Source organism: Zootoca vivipara, chromosome 13, assembly GCF_963506605.1.
Source record: "Zootoca vivipara chromosome 13, rZooViv1.1, whole genome shotgun sequence".
NCBI classification, from domain to species: domain Eukaryota; kingdom Metazoa; phylum Chordata; class Lepidosauria; order Squamata; family Lacertidae; genus Zootoca; species Zootoca vivipara.
In genome coordinates, this window is record NC_083288.1 from 29,078,655 (window position 1) to 29,093,860 (window position 15,206).

General features: G+C 43.3%; 1 protein-coding gene across 1 annotated transcript; it reads left to right on the forward strand.

Moving 5' to 3' along the window:
- Nucleotides 1-806: 806 nt before the first annotated feature.
- LOC118094574 (olfactory receptor 13G1-like) lies at nt 807-7,860 on the forward strand. Its single transcript, XM_035135099.2, has 3 exons — nt 807-820; nt 6,383-7,282; nt 7,586-7,860. The coding sequence occupies exons 1-3, from the start codon at nt 807-809 to the stop codon at nt 7,638-7,640; spliced, it is 969 nt and encodes a 322-aa protein (XP_034990990.2). The 3' UTR covers nt 7,641-7,860.
- Nucleotides 7,861-15,206: the final 7,346 nt, after the last annotated feature.

Sequence of the window (15,206 nt, forward strand, 5' to 3'; positions counted from 1 at the left end):
GTTCTAAATAAGGATAAAGCACAAGAAAGGCTTATGTATGTGCAAAAGGCATATCCCTCAATTGTGTGCACTGATCAGGAACCCCCTGTATCATTTTTTTTAAAAAAAACAAGCTATTTATACACTGGGATACTGCCATTCTATACTTGTATTTTCAGCAGTAATACCAATGAGTTCAGGGGAGCTTATACTTAGGTAAGTGGATATAGATTGCTTACTAAAATGTGCTTGTTATTTATGCACCATGTTTGATTCTTAAGTACAAAATATATCATCTGAAACATCTTACATCAGCTAAACATAAACAATATCCTTTTGTCAACCTTTTCTTTCAGTTCACATATTTTTAAGAATGCTGCTCTAAAAGGATCTAGAGCATTCTTGGGAGTATTGGAAGCAGCCTGCTTCTTCCATGAAATGTCTTGAGTGCTTCTTTAAAATCTTTGTTTCTCAGTGAATATATAAGTGGATTAACAACAGGGGGTACCACTGTATAAAGGAGAGAAACAAATTTGTCTTTGTCTGGGGAGTAGTCAGAGGACGGCCGGATATATGTGTAGATGATTGAGAAGAAGTAAAAACTTACTACAATGAGATGTGAGGAACATGTGGAGAAAGCCTTCTTCTTCCCTTCAGTGGAACGAATTCTAAAGATAGCTCTCATGATAAACAAATAGGATATTAAGGTTAACCCACAACTTCCAATCCCAAATATCACATCTGCCACCAAAGCCATGGTTTCGTTCAGGCTGGTGTCAGAGCTTGAGAGCTCTAAAAGTGGAGGAAGATCACAGAAGAAATGGTTGATGATGTTAGAGTTGCAGAAGGACAGTTGCAGCACAAGTACAGTGTGAATGGCAGAATTTCCCATTCCAGCAACCCACACTCCACTTGCTATGCCAAAACACACTTCCTTCCTCATAATGACTGTGTACTGCAAAGGATTACAGATAGCAACATAGCGGTCAAAAGCCATAAATGAGAGAAGAAAAATCTCTGTTCCTAAAGCCCATATGAATAGATACACCTGTGTGATGCAGCCATAAAAGGAGATGGTCTTTGTGTGGGTCCAAAGAGTCTGGAGCAATTTAGGAGTTGTAACAGAGATGGAAAACACATTCACTAAGGACAGGTTGATGAGAAGGAAGTACATGGGTGTGTGGAGTTTTCTGCAACTGCATATGGTGAAGATGAGGAGGAAGTTCCCAGCCAAAGCAGTAGCATAGATAAATGTAAATACCCAAAAGAGAAGAGTCTGTAGTTCCAGGGAGCTGCTTAGGCTGACCAGTGTAAACTCCATAGCAGTAGACTGGTTTTTCATGTCAATACCTCTGATGTTGATGACCTAGACAGGCAAATTGTGTTAACTTGGTTATCCAGATATGGTAGAAACTTAGTTTTTTTTCCATTCACTTTCTCCCTCTCTCACTAACACACGAGATTTGGCAACTTCTTTCTTCAGTTGGCAAATATTTGTAATGCAATTATTCTTTCATTTGAGATCACAAAAGAATCAGAACTTATTTTGTGTCTCATGGCTAACAATATACTTTCATTCATTATTAAATTGGCTGCCTTTTCATTAAAGAGCAGCATCTACTACATCCTAAATAACTTGTTAGTTGATCTTTATAACCTAAATTGTCTTAATATTAGCTTCTTATGGACTGCAAAGCCTTGAAATAAATAGTAAATAAATAAGGCCTAAATAACCCAATTTCAACCTTATATCCATCCTCGGTTGGTAAATATCTGTGGGATGTAATCCACGTCCCTAACATTCCCACAATATCAACATTACTAACAATAGGCTGCCTAAATCGTTCCACCAGTTTTTGAAAGTTTTCCACAATTCAAATTCTTCTCTAGGATTTGGTTAATCAGAAAATAGTTATAGTCAAATCTTCTGTGTCCTTCTTTTAAAAACACTTACATGCAGTCATCATAACTCAGCCAGAAATTTAAAATATTCTCATTCAGATCCAACTGGGCTGTTTCAAAGCCCATAAATATAGATATATGTGAATATCTGAAAATAGGTTGACATTTTTTTTGTGCAAGAAGTTAGAGTTCAGAGATTTAAGTGATTGTGTGAAAAATCATTGCTTGCAAAATGCTATGTGAAATACTATGTCAAGCCACATATTACAAACCCTTTAAATGGGGTTTGGCAAAACACAAGTCATTTATTATCCTTTAATAATTAACCAATTTACATGATGAAGAAACCCTTAAGTAAGATGAAATATTTACCTTCATCCCTATTTGCTCTTTTGTATCGTTGCTGGTATTTTATAACTTGCAGCCAATTGCCTCCTATAAGTTGGATGTCTGATGAAAACAGCTTTGATCTCATTGTAGACAGGCTTTCTAGGGAAGCTATCAGCTACCTTTAAATTTTACTTTTATTGAAGTGATGGTGCCACTGGGAAGAGGGACTCTGAGGCACCTGGAAGATGATGAAGATTTGTTCTATTCATTCTGTTGATGTCAACATGTACTATAGCCCATTTTCCAAATACAGTTATGATTCAAATTTCAATGTTGACAATGCTTCATTTCCAAAAGGAGTCAGTTTTCACTTCAAACTGCACAATAGTAATATCTGCAATAATATATTGTCACTTCTTGCTTTTAACCTTTGCCATACATTGCTTGATCCCTATATATAAGATTAATTCTAGGAGGAAATTTAGTGTCATCTAAATATTACTTTGTAGATGTTTTGCTTCAAGATATGCTTTCAAACCCACAAAGTATCTAGTGGGATCTCTTGTCCCATATCTATCCCCCATTTGAATTGATAGGTGTTCATTAACACATTTAAACCCCAGTGCATTCCAAGGTATTATAGAGTACCTTGGGAGGGGGGAGGCAAAAGAACATGATGTAACTAACAGAGCAATAATAATACTCTGAGGAAGGGGAAATGACATTTAGTCAAACCATCACATCTAAAGCCCATGCCTCACTTAGTCCTTGTTTTGGAGAGTTATATATCTCTGGGATGGAAATAAGCTACACCAGCTCTAGGACTGTCATAGTTTCAATGACAGATCAGGAGAGTGGAAAACTTTTGGGCTCTGTGTATCGACAGCCTCTCCCAGCACACCTCTTTTTTACACTCTCTGACACCAAAGTTCCAATGTAGAGAAGCAACAGATGTGATTGATTTTCTCTCCATCTGCAGAGAGAGAAATCTAGAAATTTATATTGTCCTTCAAATATCTTATCAACGGTCATAGCATTAATTTATAAATTGACTGGCTTAGTACAGGTAATTTTTTAAAATACCTAGCCAAAGGCAGGTTCATCTAGCCCCCATTTTGATGAATGAATGGATGAAGGGAGGAGGGAAATTATACCGTTATTGCTCTTATTCTTGTTTTTACTACTACAACTTTGGTGGTTCTATTTTTTATAGAAAACAGGCTGTCTGGCTTATCCCTTAGCTGGTCTGATATGCTTGAGAGATGACAGTGGTGCAACCCAGACCCAGTGGGAATTAATCGTGCTTGGAAAAGGGCTAGCCACGCAGTTAGGTGCTGCGTATTGCAACAGAGTGGATGGGTGATCCAGCACCCCAATATTACATTCTCAGAAGAGACTCTGTTTAGGTCTGATGGCATGCACCTTTTCTCCACAGGAAATGATATTTGGCTGGCAGACATTGAAGGAAGTATCAGGGCTTGAATGCAGATGTGAGTGGTTCGGCAGTGACTGTTTTGCTCGATTGGCGGTTGGGGCATTGGGACAATCCTTTGTCTTTGATGGAGGGGAAGTTGTAGTCTCCACCTGCCCCTCCAAACGCTGGGGTATCCTGATAAAGGGATCCAAGGGGAGTGGTCATGTCTGTGTGCCTGTGTGCCCAAGGCTGATGGTACTCCCCCAGGCAACAGTCCCTGCGGGGAGCCACCTATTTCATGTAAGTTTTAGGAATCCACTCCTGGGTTGACCTACACATCATTTCCGGTGGGTGAGCCGGAAGTATTCAATAAAATTGTGGCCTGTTTTAATCCAAACCAGACTTAGTGGTCTTTTATTTATCTGGGGGTTGGGGATTGGGGAGCATGATGCCTGGACCTGCAAGTACTTTGGTGGCACAGTGGTACCTCGCAAGACGAATGCCTCGTGCAACGAAAAACTCGCAAGAGAAAAACGTTTTGCGATGTTTTCGGCGCTTCGCAAGACGAAGTTTTCTACGGCTGCGCTTTTCAAGATGAAGTTTTTTGGTGGTTTTTGTTTGTTTGTAGACGAAGCGATTCACGGAAAGAATTACTTTCGTCTTGCAAGGTACCACTGTATTATTATTATTATTATTATTATTATTATTATTATTATTATTATTATTGAAAACAGGCTGTCTGGATTATTCACTACTGGGGGGAATTCCTGGTGAGCTGGAATTTAAAAGAAATTTGTGAGTTTGGAGGCTGTATCATATGAACTAACTCCCAGGGGCCAAGCCCCCTTCAGCCCCCCAATAAAATATTTGAGGGGGCTGTCTGGGTCCCCCAAAACCTGATGGGCATTGCCATTCAAATGGTGTGTGTGTGTGTGTGTGTGTGTGTGTGTGTGTGTGTGTGTGTGTGTGTGTGTGCTGTGTCTTGTGAATAATTATGCAGGGTAGGACTTACCTGCCCCCCATATTTTATTCAAGTTGTGTACATATCAAATTTGGTGAAGTTCTACCAAATCAGGAACAATATCTTCAGTGGCATCAAAAATTACTTGTTTTGGACGTTGCATGCCCCAAATCATGTGAAGTCATACCCAAGTCATGTTTTGGTCTACCACAGGGGTGCCATCTTCTAAGGACTGAGCCCTTTTGCCTCCCCCCATTTTTAAAGGGGGCAGAGGAGGAAAAGCATGGAGCCAAGTTTGGCACAGCTTCAATGACTGGCTCCTCCTACTCCTGCTGGTGCTACAGAGAGGAAGCAGTAGGGAAGCAGCCCCTGGCTGCTGCTGGTGGCAGCAGCAGCAGGAGAAGTCATCATGGCCATTGAAGCCACCCTGTCAATACACTGCCACTGTGTTTGGCTCCGTCCTGGCAATTCCCAACATCATGACATCAAACTCTGTGATGTCAGCCCCCCATTCTCCCTTGGAAGTTGGCGCCTCTGGTTCACCATCTTGATTCAAAGTGGCACTTGGCATCCAAATATTGATGAAAACCACAGGCCCCACCTCAGGAACTCTCATGCTGAGTTTGATGATATAATGATAATAATTTATTATTTATACCCTGCCCATCTGGCTGGGTTTCCCCAGCCACTCTGGGCGGCTTCCAACAGAAAAATAAAATACAACAATCTACTAAGCGTTAAAAGTCTGCACAGGGCTGATAATATATTGAGAGATGGTCAAACCTATTGAGAACAGAAAACCACTTTTCAAAATTTGTAGTAGATTATGATAAGAAACTAAAATGTTTGTGCCACAATTTTTTTTCTAATGTTACATTAGCCATGTAGAACAGGTCAGACATCACAATCAGAGACTTATTACGGTGTTATGGGGTGGGGTGGGAGGAGAATTTGAGGAAAGTATTGGAAGTAGGCCAATCCCAGGATTGGATTCATTTCACTTGCTCTGATTGGAAAACACCAGGGATGAAATGATGCAATGTTTTGATGAGTCTTCAGAGGGGTTGTTATCCTTATTGCAATACAATGTAATTTAGCAAGGAACTTTTATGATAAATTGAAGACAAAGGAGGGGTTCGTGTGATGTCATTTCATAAACAAACTAAAATTTTAATTGTTCCTTTAGGGTCCAATATGGAGTTGCTTCGAGAATTGTTCTTCTTGTAGTCACCTATATATCATTCTACACATTCATATCGGCATGTTGTCGCCCACTGAGAGCATTGTAGCATTATCTGTGTTCTATGGTAACAGGACTAACCTAAGTAGTAAGAGAACACAATCATGGAAAAGCAGTACTTTGATGACATGTAAATATGCTATCTTTTGGTCTTTTCATAAGAAGCAATTATTTGCCTTAGTCCTTGCAGCACATCACTAAAATATATTGTGAGTTATAGAAATGTTACTATTTGGTGATATATCACAGTAATGTTTATGATAGCTGTTGTGCTTTCTAGCCATTCCATGTGGCTAGAATTCTTAATAATAAATGTGAGCTTTAAAAACAGCAGTGCCAAAAGGCTTAAATTTTAATATAGATGCTCCAATATAACAGTTAGCTTTAAAGGAAGTGAAATAAATGTTGATAGAAAAGAAAGATTAAAGCAACTGTCTATTGATATAAAACATTACTTTAACTACACTTGTTTTTCATAGTTGTTGATTCATGTTATCGAGAAGCTATCATTGACATTCTTATGCATCAACAGATCATGTGGCCAAGTTGCAGTAAGGAACAGTAGCTGTGTGACTGCATTCATGATGATGGGCCTCTCTGAGCATCCCAAGCTGCAGATCTTCCTCTTCATTCTCTTCCTTTCTATTTATATAGTTGCCCTGATTGGAAATGTAGCAATCATTGCTGCCATCCTTTCTTATCCCAAACTTCACACACCCATGTATTTCTTCCTGTTCCATTTGGCTGTGGTGGATATAGTCTGCACTTCCACCATCATTCCCAAGATGCTGACAAACATAGCAACGTTTAGCAAGAGAATCTCCTATTCTGGCTGCATAGCCCAGCTCTATTCTTTCACATGGTGTTTGGGAGCTGAGATGGTACTCTTCACTGTCATGGCTTATGATCGCTATGTAGCTATATGCCATCCCTTGCGTTATAGCATCATGATGAACAAGACGGTATGTGTAGCACTCTCCACAGTGGTGATCCTTATTGCCATTACGAACTCATGGGTTCACACTGGATTGATTATGCGGCTCACTTTCTGTGGCCCCAATGGTATCAATCACTTCTTCTGTGAGATTCCTCCACTTCTGGCTCTCTCCTGCAGCCCAGTAAGAATCAATGAAGTCTGGGTCTTCACAGCAGACATCTTTCTTGCTATGGGGGATTTCTTAATAACATTCTTATCTTACTGCTTCATTGTTAAGGCAATCTTAAACATCAGGACCTCTGAAGGGAAGAAGAAGGCTTTCTCCACTTGCTCATCGCATCTCATTGTTGTGTCCTTATATTACTCGACCGTCATCTATACTTACATACGACCAGCCTCCAGCTACTCCTTTGAGCGAGACAAGGTAGTTGCTGCCCTATACACACTGGTTACGCCAACTCTGAATCCTATAGTCTACACTTTAAGAAATAAGGATGTCAAAGCAGCTCTCAGAAAAGTATTCCTCAACTCGTGAATTAAGTAAGAACATTTTACTCTTTTTCTCCAGCAGAATTGCAGTATTATATTCAGAGCTCCGGTTCTTGATTTTGGGGTGGTTTATTTGGGGTATGCATCTTAAAAAGCAGAGACATCACCTTGCCGACAAAGGTCCGTATAGTTAAAGCTATGGTTTTCCCAGGAGTGATGTATGGAAGTGAGAGCTGGACCATCAAGAAGGCTGATCGCTGAAGAATTGATGCTTTTGAATTATGGTGCTGGAGGAGACTCTTGAGAGTCCCATGGACTGCAAGAAGATCAAACCTATCCATTCTTAAGGAAATCAGCCCTGAGTGCTCCCTGGAAGGACAGATCGTGAAGCTGAGGCTCCAATACTTTGGCCACCTCATAAGAAGAGAAGAATCCTTGGAAAAGTCCCTGGTGTTGGGAAAGATTGAGGGCACTAGGAGAAGGGGACGACAGAGGACGAGATGGTTGGACAGTGTTCTCGAAGCTATGAACATGAGTTTGACCAAACTGCGGGAGGCAGTGCAAGACAGGAGTGCCTGGCGTGCTATGGTCCATGGGGTCACGAAGAGTCGGACACAACTAAACGACTAAACAACAACATTTTGGGTATGTGTGTGTAGATGGGAACAAATGTACATTTGTGTATTTGTAGGTAAATGGGTGAAACGTCTCCACTCAAAAACAGTATATTGCAGGTGATGAGAAATATTAAAGTTCTACCAGTAGAATATATACAGTACAGAGCAATCCTAACTATAGAAAGCCAGTGTAACCTAGACTGGTGTAGGTTATCACTATTCCAAATGTTGTTCAGGAGGAATTTTTCCAGCTATGTTCTGCCCAGCTGTTGGGTCATGCACCAAGCTGAAAGCAGTTTGAAATAGGTATAAGTCTCCCCCTATTCCATCCCACGCCTGCCACATCCCCAGAATACCCCTTCTGGTGGAAGTTCTGTTGACTGAACCCTGGCTGAGACTGGTGAGAGACTTTTGCTGCCATAACCATGGCTCTGCCAAGAAAGCCCAAGGTCAACCAGATCCAAACTCTTTCATCCCAGTGGACCTTGGGTTTCTACTGCACTGATAATAAACAATTTAAAATCTATAATAATAATAATAATAATAATAATAATAATAATAATAATATATTATTATTATTATTATTATTATTATTATTATTATTATTATTATTATTATTATTATTACCCCGCCCATCTGGCTGGGTTTCCCCAGCCACTCTGGGTGGCTTCCAACAGAAACATGAAATAAAACAATCTATTAAACATCAAAAGTCTGCCTAAACAGGGCTGTCTTCAGATGTCTTCTAACAATCTGGTAGCTGTTTTTTTTCTTTGACATCTGATGGGAGGGTGTTCCACAGGGCGGGTGCCACCACCGAGAAGGCCCTCTGCCTGGTTCCCTGCAACTTGCATTTGTACCTATGTTAAGAAAAAAGCTTCATTAATACACGACCCCTTAATTAAATTATTTAAAAGCATATAGAAATAAAAATGTTGAGGGTACCTTTAAAAATCACTAATGAAATGGCATTGTTGGTATATTTCATGGGTGATCATATTCAATGAATATGGGGCTGCAACACTGAAAAGGTCTTCCCCCTCATGTGAGAGATGTTATTTTTGATCAAAATGGACAGTTCTCAGAATATTGAAGCTGCCTTGACTGTGTATGGATATTTATGTGTTGCTGTTTTTTTAAAAAAAAAATGGGGGGAATGGTGCATTGCCTCACTTCTTCCTTTACACCACCTCTCCAGGGGTGACACAGGCTGCCATCGTCCTTAGTCTCAATCCTGCCTTGCTGGTACTCAGCAAATACTACCTTTGTCTCCCTACAGACATACAGTGGTACCTCACTAGACGAATGCCTCACAAGACTGTAGAGAGAGATTTGCTAATTGTACTATTGAGCTAAATCTGATCCTATAGTTTGCATTGCCTGCATTGTATGAATTCTGACTGTATGGCTTAGCCCCCCCCCCCATATGCCTCTGTGCATTTCAGTGCCACTGTGTCAAAGTGTAATGAAAACATTCAACAGCTAGACAGGATGGCCTTGCCAGAGAGCACAAGGTCTGCAGTCTGCATCAGGAGATGCTCAAGGTCTACACCAGGAGATGACACATATATCAGGCACAAGAGGCAAGATAGTCAGGGACTCAAACCCCCCCTCCCCTCAAGGCTGCTTGAGGATGCTACCAGGGTAGCATGAGTCAGCATGTGTTTACAAGAAGAACCAGACACAGGAAGATCCATATATGTACTTGTAATTCATGACCCCCTTGTGTGCACGTTTATTTACAGAGGAGGGGGGAAGGAGCCCAAGAAGTGTATAAGAATGTTTGCAAATTTGTGTTTCTTTACTCTTGTCGTGAATATGGAGCACCAATAGTCTCTCTAATTAGAGATTAAACTCTTTCTCTGAATGGAACTCAACCCCCGGTGTCATTATTGACCATCTCTGTCCCTGCCTGGGCGCAACTTAAGAACCCTTAGTAGCTAATAAGGCTACAAGACGAAAAACTCGCAAAACGAAAGCGTTTTTGCGATTTCAAGGAGACTCGCAAGACAAAGTTTCCTATGGTGCACTTCGCAAGACGATTTTTTTGTCCCATAGGGTGCCTCGCAAAACAAACCCCCCCCCCCGCCGTCTTGCGAGGCACCCTATGGGAAACCGCACTTCAATGCATTCCTATGGGAGCTGCTTCACAAAACAAATTTTTCGCTATACGAAGCGACTCGCGGTACGAATTAAATTTGTCTAGCGAGGCACCACTGTAAACAGATGCAGTGGTACAGGAGGGTCTTTAAGGCCAAAGGAGCATTTGCCCATTAAGAGTCTTCAGTAGACTTTTCGCTCTCTCTCCCTTTGCCATCTCTCTGAATATAATTACAAGTTTGTGTGTCCAATTTGTATGCCACCTATATGGCCAGTCTTTTTTACTTGGTAAAGATATTGCATTCTAATCACTACTAATCACAGTGTCTCTCTTGTGTAATCAATCTGTATTTTATTCTGAGCTGTGGTTTCTTACCTGATTGCTTTTCCCTCCTGATATACATATCGGAAGTGTAATTTGCCCTGAGGTGTGCCATGGCTCTAAGCTTAAGACCTGCATTAGTGAAGAAACCAAATGTTGTTACCTGAATTCTGGGAGCATCCCCCATTGCCAAAATACTCAGATAATTTCTTACTCATTTCTTATTCACATTTCTTATTATTAACTTATTTCTTATTCTCAGCGGCTTTTGATACCATCAACCATAACATCCTTCTGGACCATCTAGAGGGGTTGGGAGCTGGGGGCACTGTCATACAGTGGTTCCGCTCCTTCCTCCTGGGCCGTGTTCAGAAAGTGATGGTGGAGGATGAGTGTTCAGACCCCCGGGCTCTCACTTGAGGGGTGCCTCAGGGTTCCATCATCTCCCCCATGCTTTTTAATATCTACATGCAGCCGCTGGGAGAGATCATCAGGGAGTTTGGGCTGGGTGTTCATCAGTATGTGGATGATACCCAGCTCTACCTCTCTTTCAAATCAGAACCAGTGAAGGTCCTGTGTGAGTGCCTGGAGGCGGTTGGAGGATGGATGGAGGCTAACAGATTGAGGTTGAATCCTGACAAGACACCCAGCATCCACTATAATAATTATCTGCACACCCAGCATCCACTCCATCTGGCCGGGTTCCCCCAGCCACTCTGGGCGGCTTCCAACAAAACATTAAAATACAGAAATCAAACATTAAAAGCTTCCCTAAACAGGGCTGCCTTGAGATGCCTTCTAAAGGTCTGGTAATTGTTGTTCTCTTTGACCTCTGGTGGGAGGGCATTCCACAGGGTGGGTGCCACTACCGAGAAGGCCCTCTGCCTGGTTCCCTGTAACTTGGCTTCTCGTAGCGAGGGAACTGCCAGAAGACCCTCGGTGCTGGACCTCAGTGTCCGGGCAGAACGATGGGGGTGGAGACGCTCCTTCAGGTATACTGGACCGAGGCCGTTTAGGGCTTTAAAGGTCAACACCAACACTTTAAATTGTGCTCGGAAACGTACTGGGAGCCAATGTAGGTCTTTCAGGACCGGTGTTATGTGGTCTCGGCGGCCGCTCCCAGTCACCAGTCTAGCTGCCGCATTCTGGGTTAGTTGTAGTCAGGCCCGGCTCGCCCATTGACTCTAGTGCCGCAATGCACCACGGTGCCTGGGCGATCAGGGGGCGCTGAGGGGCGCCCCAGCAGGTGGGGGAGCTTTGGGGCGGCCTCCCTTTTCCCTCCACCAGCCGCGCCGCGAGAGCAGGGAGGGAAGCAAGCGGAACAGGGGCACTAGGACCCTGTTCCGCTCTGCAGCGCCAGGGTCATCCCCCACCCTGGCGCTGTGTTTCATTGGTAGAGGTGATGCCACATGTTTGCGGGAAGGAACCCGCCGTGGCCCAGCCTGCCCAGGCACCCCGCTCCACTGGGAGAAGGGAGGAAGGCCGCGCGGAGCAGCGGCGCCCCTCCCCCACTCAATCCGGCAGCATCGGACAGGCAGGTGGCCTCCGGCACAGCACAGCCCTGCTGTGAGGTGCAGGGACCCCGTGAGGCTCCCGCCGCCCGGCACGCCCGGCAAGAGTTTTCATTTTTTTAAGAGTGAGGGGGCGCCCGCCCGAGGGATCCCTGCACCAGGGCGCCCGGTGACCTTAAGACGGCCCTGGTTGTAGTTTCTGTGTCACCTTCAAAGGTACCAGATGGAGCTGATAAACAGCTGCCCTGGACACAGAATTGACCTGTGCCTCCATGGATGACTTCCAGAACATGCCCTCAGAAAACTTGGGCTTACCAATAGGACGCCTGGTGCAAACTAATGACTTCCTAAAAATCACTGCAACCCCCCCTCCCCACCCAGATGGCCTGGGTTGCTGTGCATAAGAGAAACCTGGTGGACAAGCAGCGGCAAGGTCAGGCCCATCTGCTTCATCCAACCAGGTCTCTGTCACACATGCCAGGTCAAATCATCCATCCACAATCAGGTTGTGAATGGCAGTGGTCTTATTCATCATTGACCTGGCATTGCACAGGAACACCTTCAGGTCATGTGGGTATTCCTTGCCAATTCCAGTATCCGTCCGGTCAGGACCAGACCCGGAGGCAGGGATAGTCCTCAAACAATGACTAAACCTGCCTCCTCGGTAATGACATGGTCTGGTCTTAGCGTAACTCCTCCTCCTACCCGTGACCACTGAGATCGGTTGTCCCAGTGCATCATCCCCCCCCCCCCCGTGGAATCTGCCCCAGCCATTTTTCTGGCTGTCACCCACCCCTGGGCAGCCCTGACCCCTCCCCTTAAAAACAAAATAAAACCTCTGTGAAAACAACAGCAAAAAATGGAGCAAAAGAAAACAATAAAACCAAAAACAGCAAAAATTACAAATATACCAAAAATTACAATATACCAAAAATTTAACAAATTCCCATACCCAACTAAAAATCCCTCCCACCTACCACCCCAAAGAAAATAAAAAAACATACAAATTCTTTAAAAGGCATTTTAAAAAGAACTCTGTGCTGTTTTAAGTTCCCCTGGGCAGCACCAGCAGCAGAGCAGCGGCAGCAGTCCTTATGAGGCCCTCCAGGCCCCGCCCTGGGCCAGGTGGAGAGAGGCAGGGACAGGGCCTGTGGGCACTCACAGCAGGAGAGTCCTGGGCAGCACCCTGGGCAGCATCCACTATCATGGGAACTGCTGTTCACCATGGCGGCTCCGGGCTGGAAGATGGCCAATGTAACATTCCAAACTGCAACAAATTGGATGCCTCTGGAGATATTGTTGCCTAATTTGACATGACAGTTCATGAGATAAAGGAGCAGGTTTTGGCATATACAGTGCTACCTTGGTCTACGATCTTAATTCATTCCTGAAGTCCATTCTTAAACCAAAGCATTCTTAAACCAAGGCCAGGGCCGGTGCGTCCATTTAGGCGAACTAGGCAACTCCCTAGAGCGCCAAAATGGAGGGGGCGCTGCTGGCAAGCCTGCGCGCCGCCCGCCACCGCCCATGGACGCGAGTCTCTTTGCCCGGGGAAGTGCGCTGAGCCTCCGGTCGAGTGGGGATTTGAACCCATATTTCTTGTGCCCTAGTCTGACACCCTAACCACTGTGCAGTACTACACTTTTCTTCTTGTTGGACTAGATGACCCACAGAGTCCCTTCCAAATCTACAGTTCTATTTAACTCATTTTCCCAGCATACATATACTTGGTGTATTTTTAATCAAAGCACTAATCAAAGCACTAATCAGGGATAACTTTCTGACAGTAAGAGCTGTTTGACAGTAGAACAGTCTCCCATGAGAGGTGGTGAACTCTCATTCCTTGGAGGTCTTTAAGCAGAGTTTCGGTAGCCTCCTGCCATGTATGGTATATTTTAGATGAGATTCCTGAATTACAAGGTGTTGGACTAGATGACCCATGGGTTCCCTTTGAACTCTACAATTCTATGATTCTATGTTTCTTTGCACCCGTAGGTTCAGTTCCTATTAAGTTTTTTCTCTCTCTCTACAGAGTTTTTGCTTTTAGAGAGAGAAATCTGGTGTACAGCTTTCATAGTAGTTTAAGCACATATTGTTGTAGTCTGGCCAGCTTAGTCACTGTGAATGAGAAATCCAGGGTTTTATTAAAAAAGAATGTTGATTTTTCCTGAATGGACAGTCTAGCTTTGGGGAATAGGGCTCAGCTGGGAGAGGTGTGAGAGAGAGGAACAGCCCGTATTTTGGAGTTAGTCAGTGGGCACATTAGTGGCTTAAAACACCATGAGATTGCTTCCCCCTTGCTGTTGTAAATGGCAGAGGGGATTGGGATGTCTGGCATTTATCTGTTTGGTTTCCCTACACCTGTATGCACACCCAGCTTCTATTCATGAAGCTGTCATCTGTGATTAGCCGGGGGCGGGGCGCCAGAAGGTGATCTCGCCTAGGGCGCAAAAAACCCTAGCACCGGCCCTGACCAAGGCGTGCTTTCCCTACTGAGGCCTCCCGCTGCCATTGCCCTTCCATCTTCAGTTTCCGTTCATCTTCCGAGGCAAAGTTCACTAGCCAGAACACCTACTTCCGTTTTTGCGGAGTTTGTTGCCCGAATAGTTCATTAACAGGACTGTTTGTAGACTGAGGTACCACTGTATTTGGATATTGCAGTTATTCATGTACACAAGAACACTGATAGCACACTTGTTTAATATAATGTGTGAGCACTAAGGTGATGACTTTTTTACAACCTCATTTCCCTGTATCAAAATTTGATGAGCTTTCATTAAAGATTTGATAAAAAAACCTCACGCACAAAATGATTTTAACAAAATTATTTAACAGTTTTTTGACCATTTTTGAAGTCACTGTAAGCAGATATAAAATTGAACCCAAGCTTTAGAGTCACATATATACAACATTATATAGGGTCATCAAACACACAAGGAAGCTTTTTTTAGCTGCAGTAACAGTATAGACACCACTAGAGGACGATGTTTTGCTACCTCACCTGTAGGTTCTTTTCCCAGCATGACTGGCAGGGTCTGCTGGCTGAGTTTTGAGGTCCCAAAAAGGGGCTTTTACCTTGCGCAGGTGTGACATTTGTATACCCTATGTTGCTAAGAACACTCCCCATTGTATACCCTATGTTGCTAAGAACACTCCCCATTGTGGAATGTGGTGTTGTGTCCAAATTTGATACGAAATACGTATAGAATTGTTAATACAATTTTATGAAATGGTAAAACGGCATACAAAAAATTAAAAATGGTTTGTGCGTAACCTTTTTAAATATTTCAATGGAATATACCTCATTTTAGTCATTAATAGGCAAAAGTTCACCCATTAATAGGCAAAAGTTCACCCAGTTTTTAAAATGTTTATCCTTGTGAGGAGCATTTGAACTCCATTTC

Bases quoted from the DNA above. Each gene is read 5' to 3' on its own strand.
- LOC118094574 (XM_035135099.2), top strand. The intron at 7,283-7,585 runs ATTCCTCAACTC...AGAAGATCAAAC, and splicing joins AAAGCAGCTCTCAGAAAAGT to CTATCCATTCTTAAGGAAAT.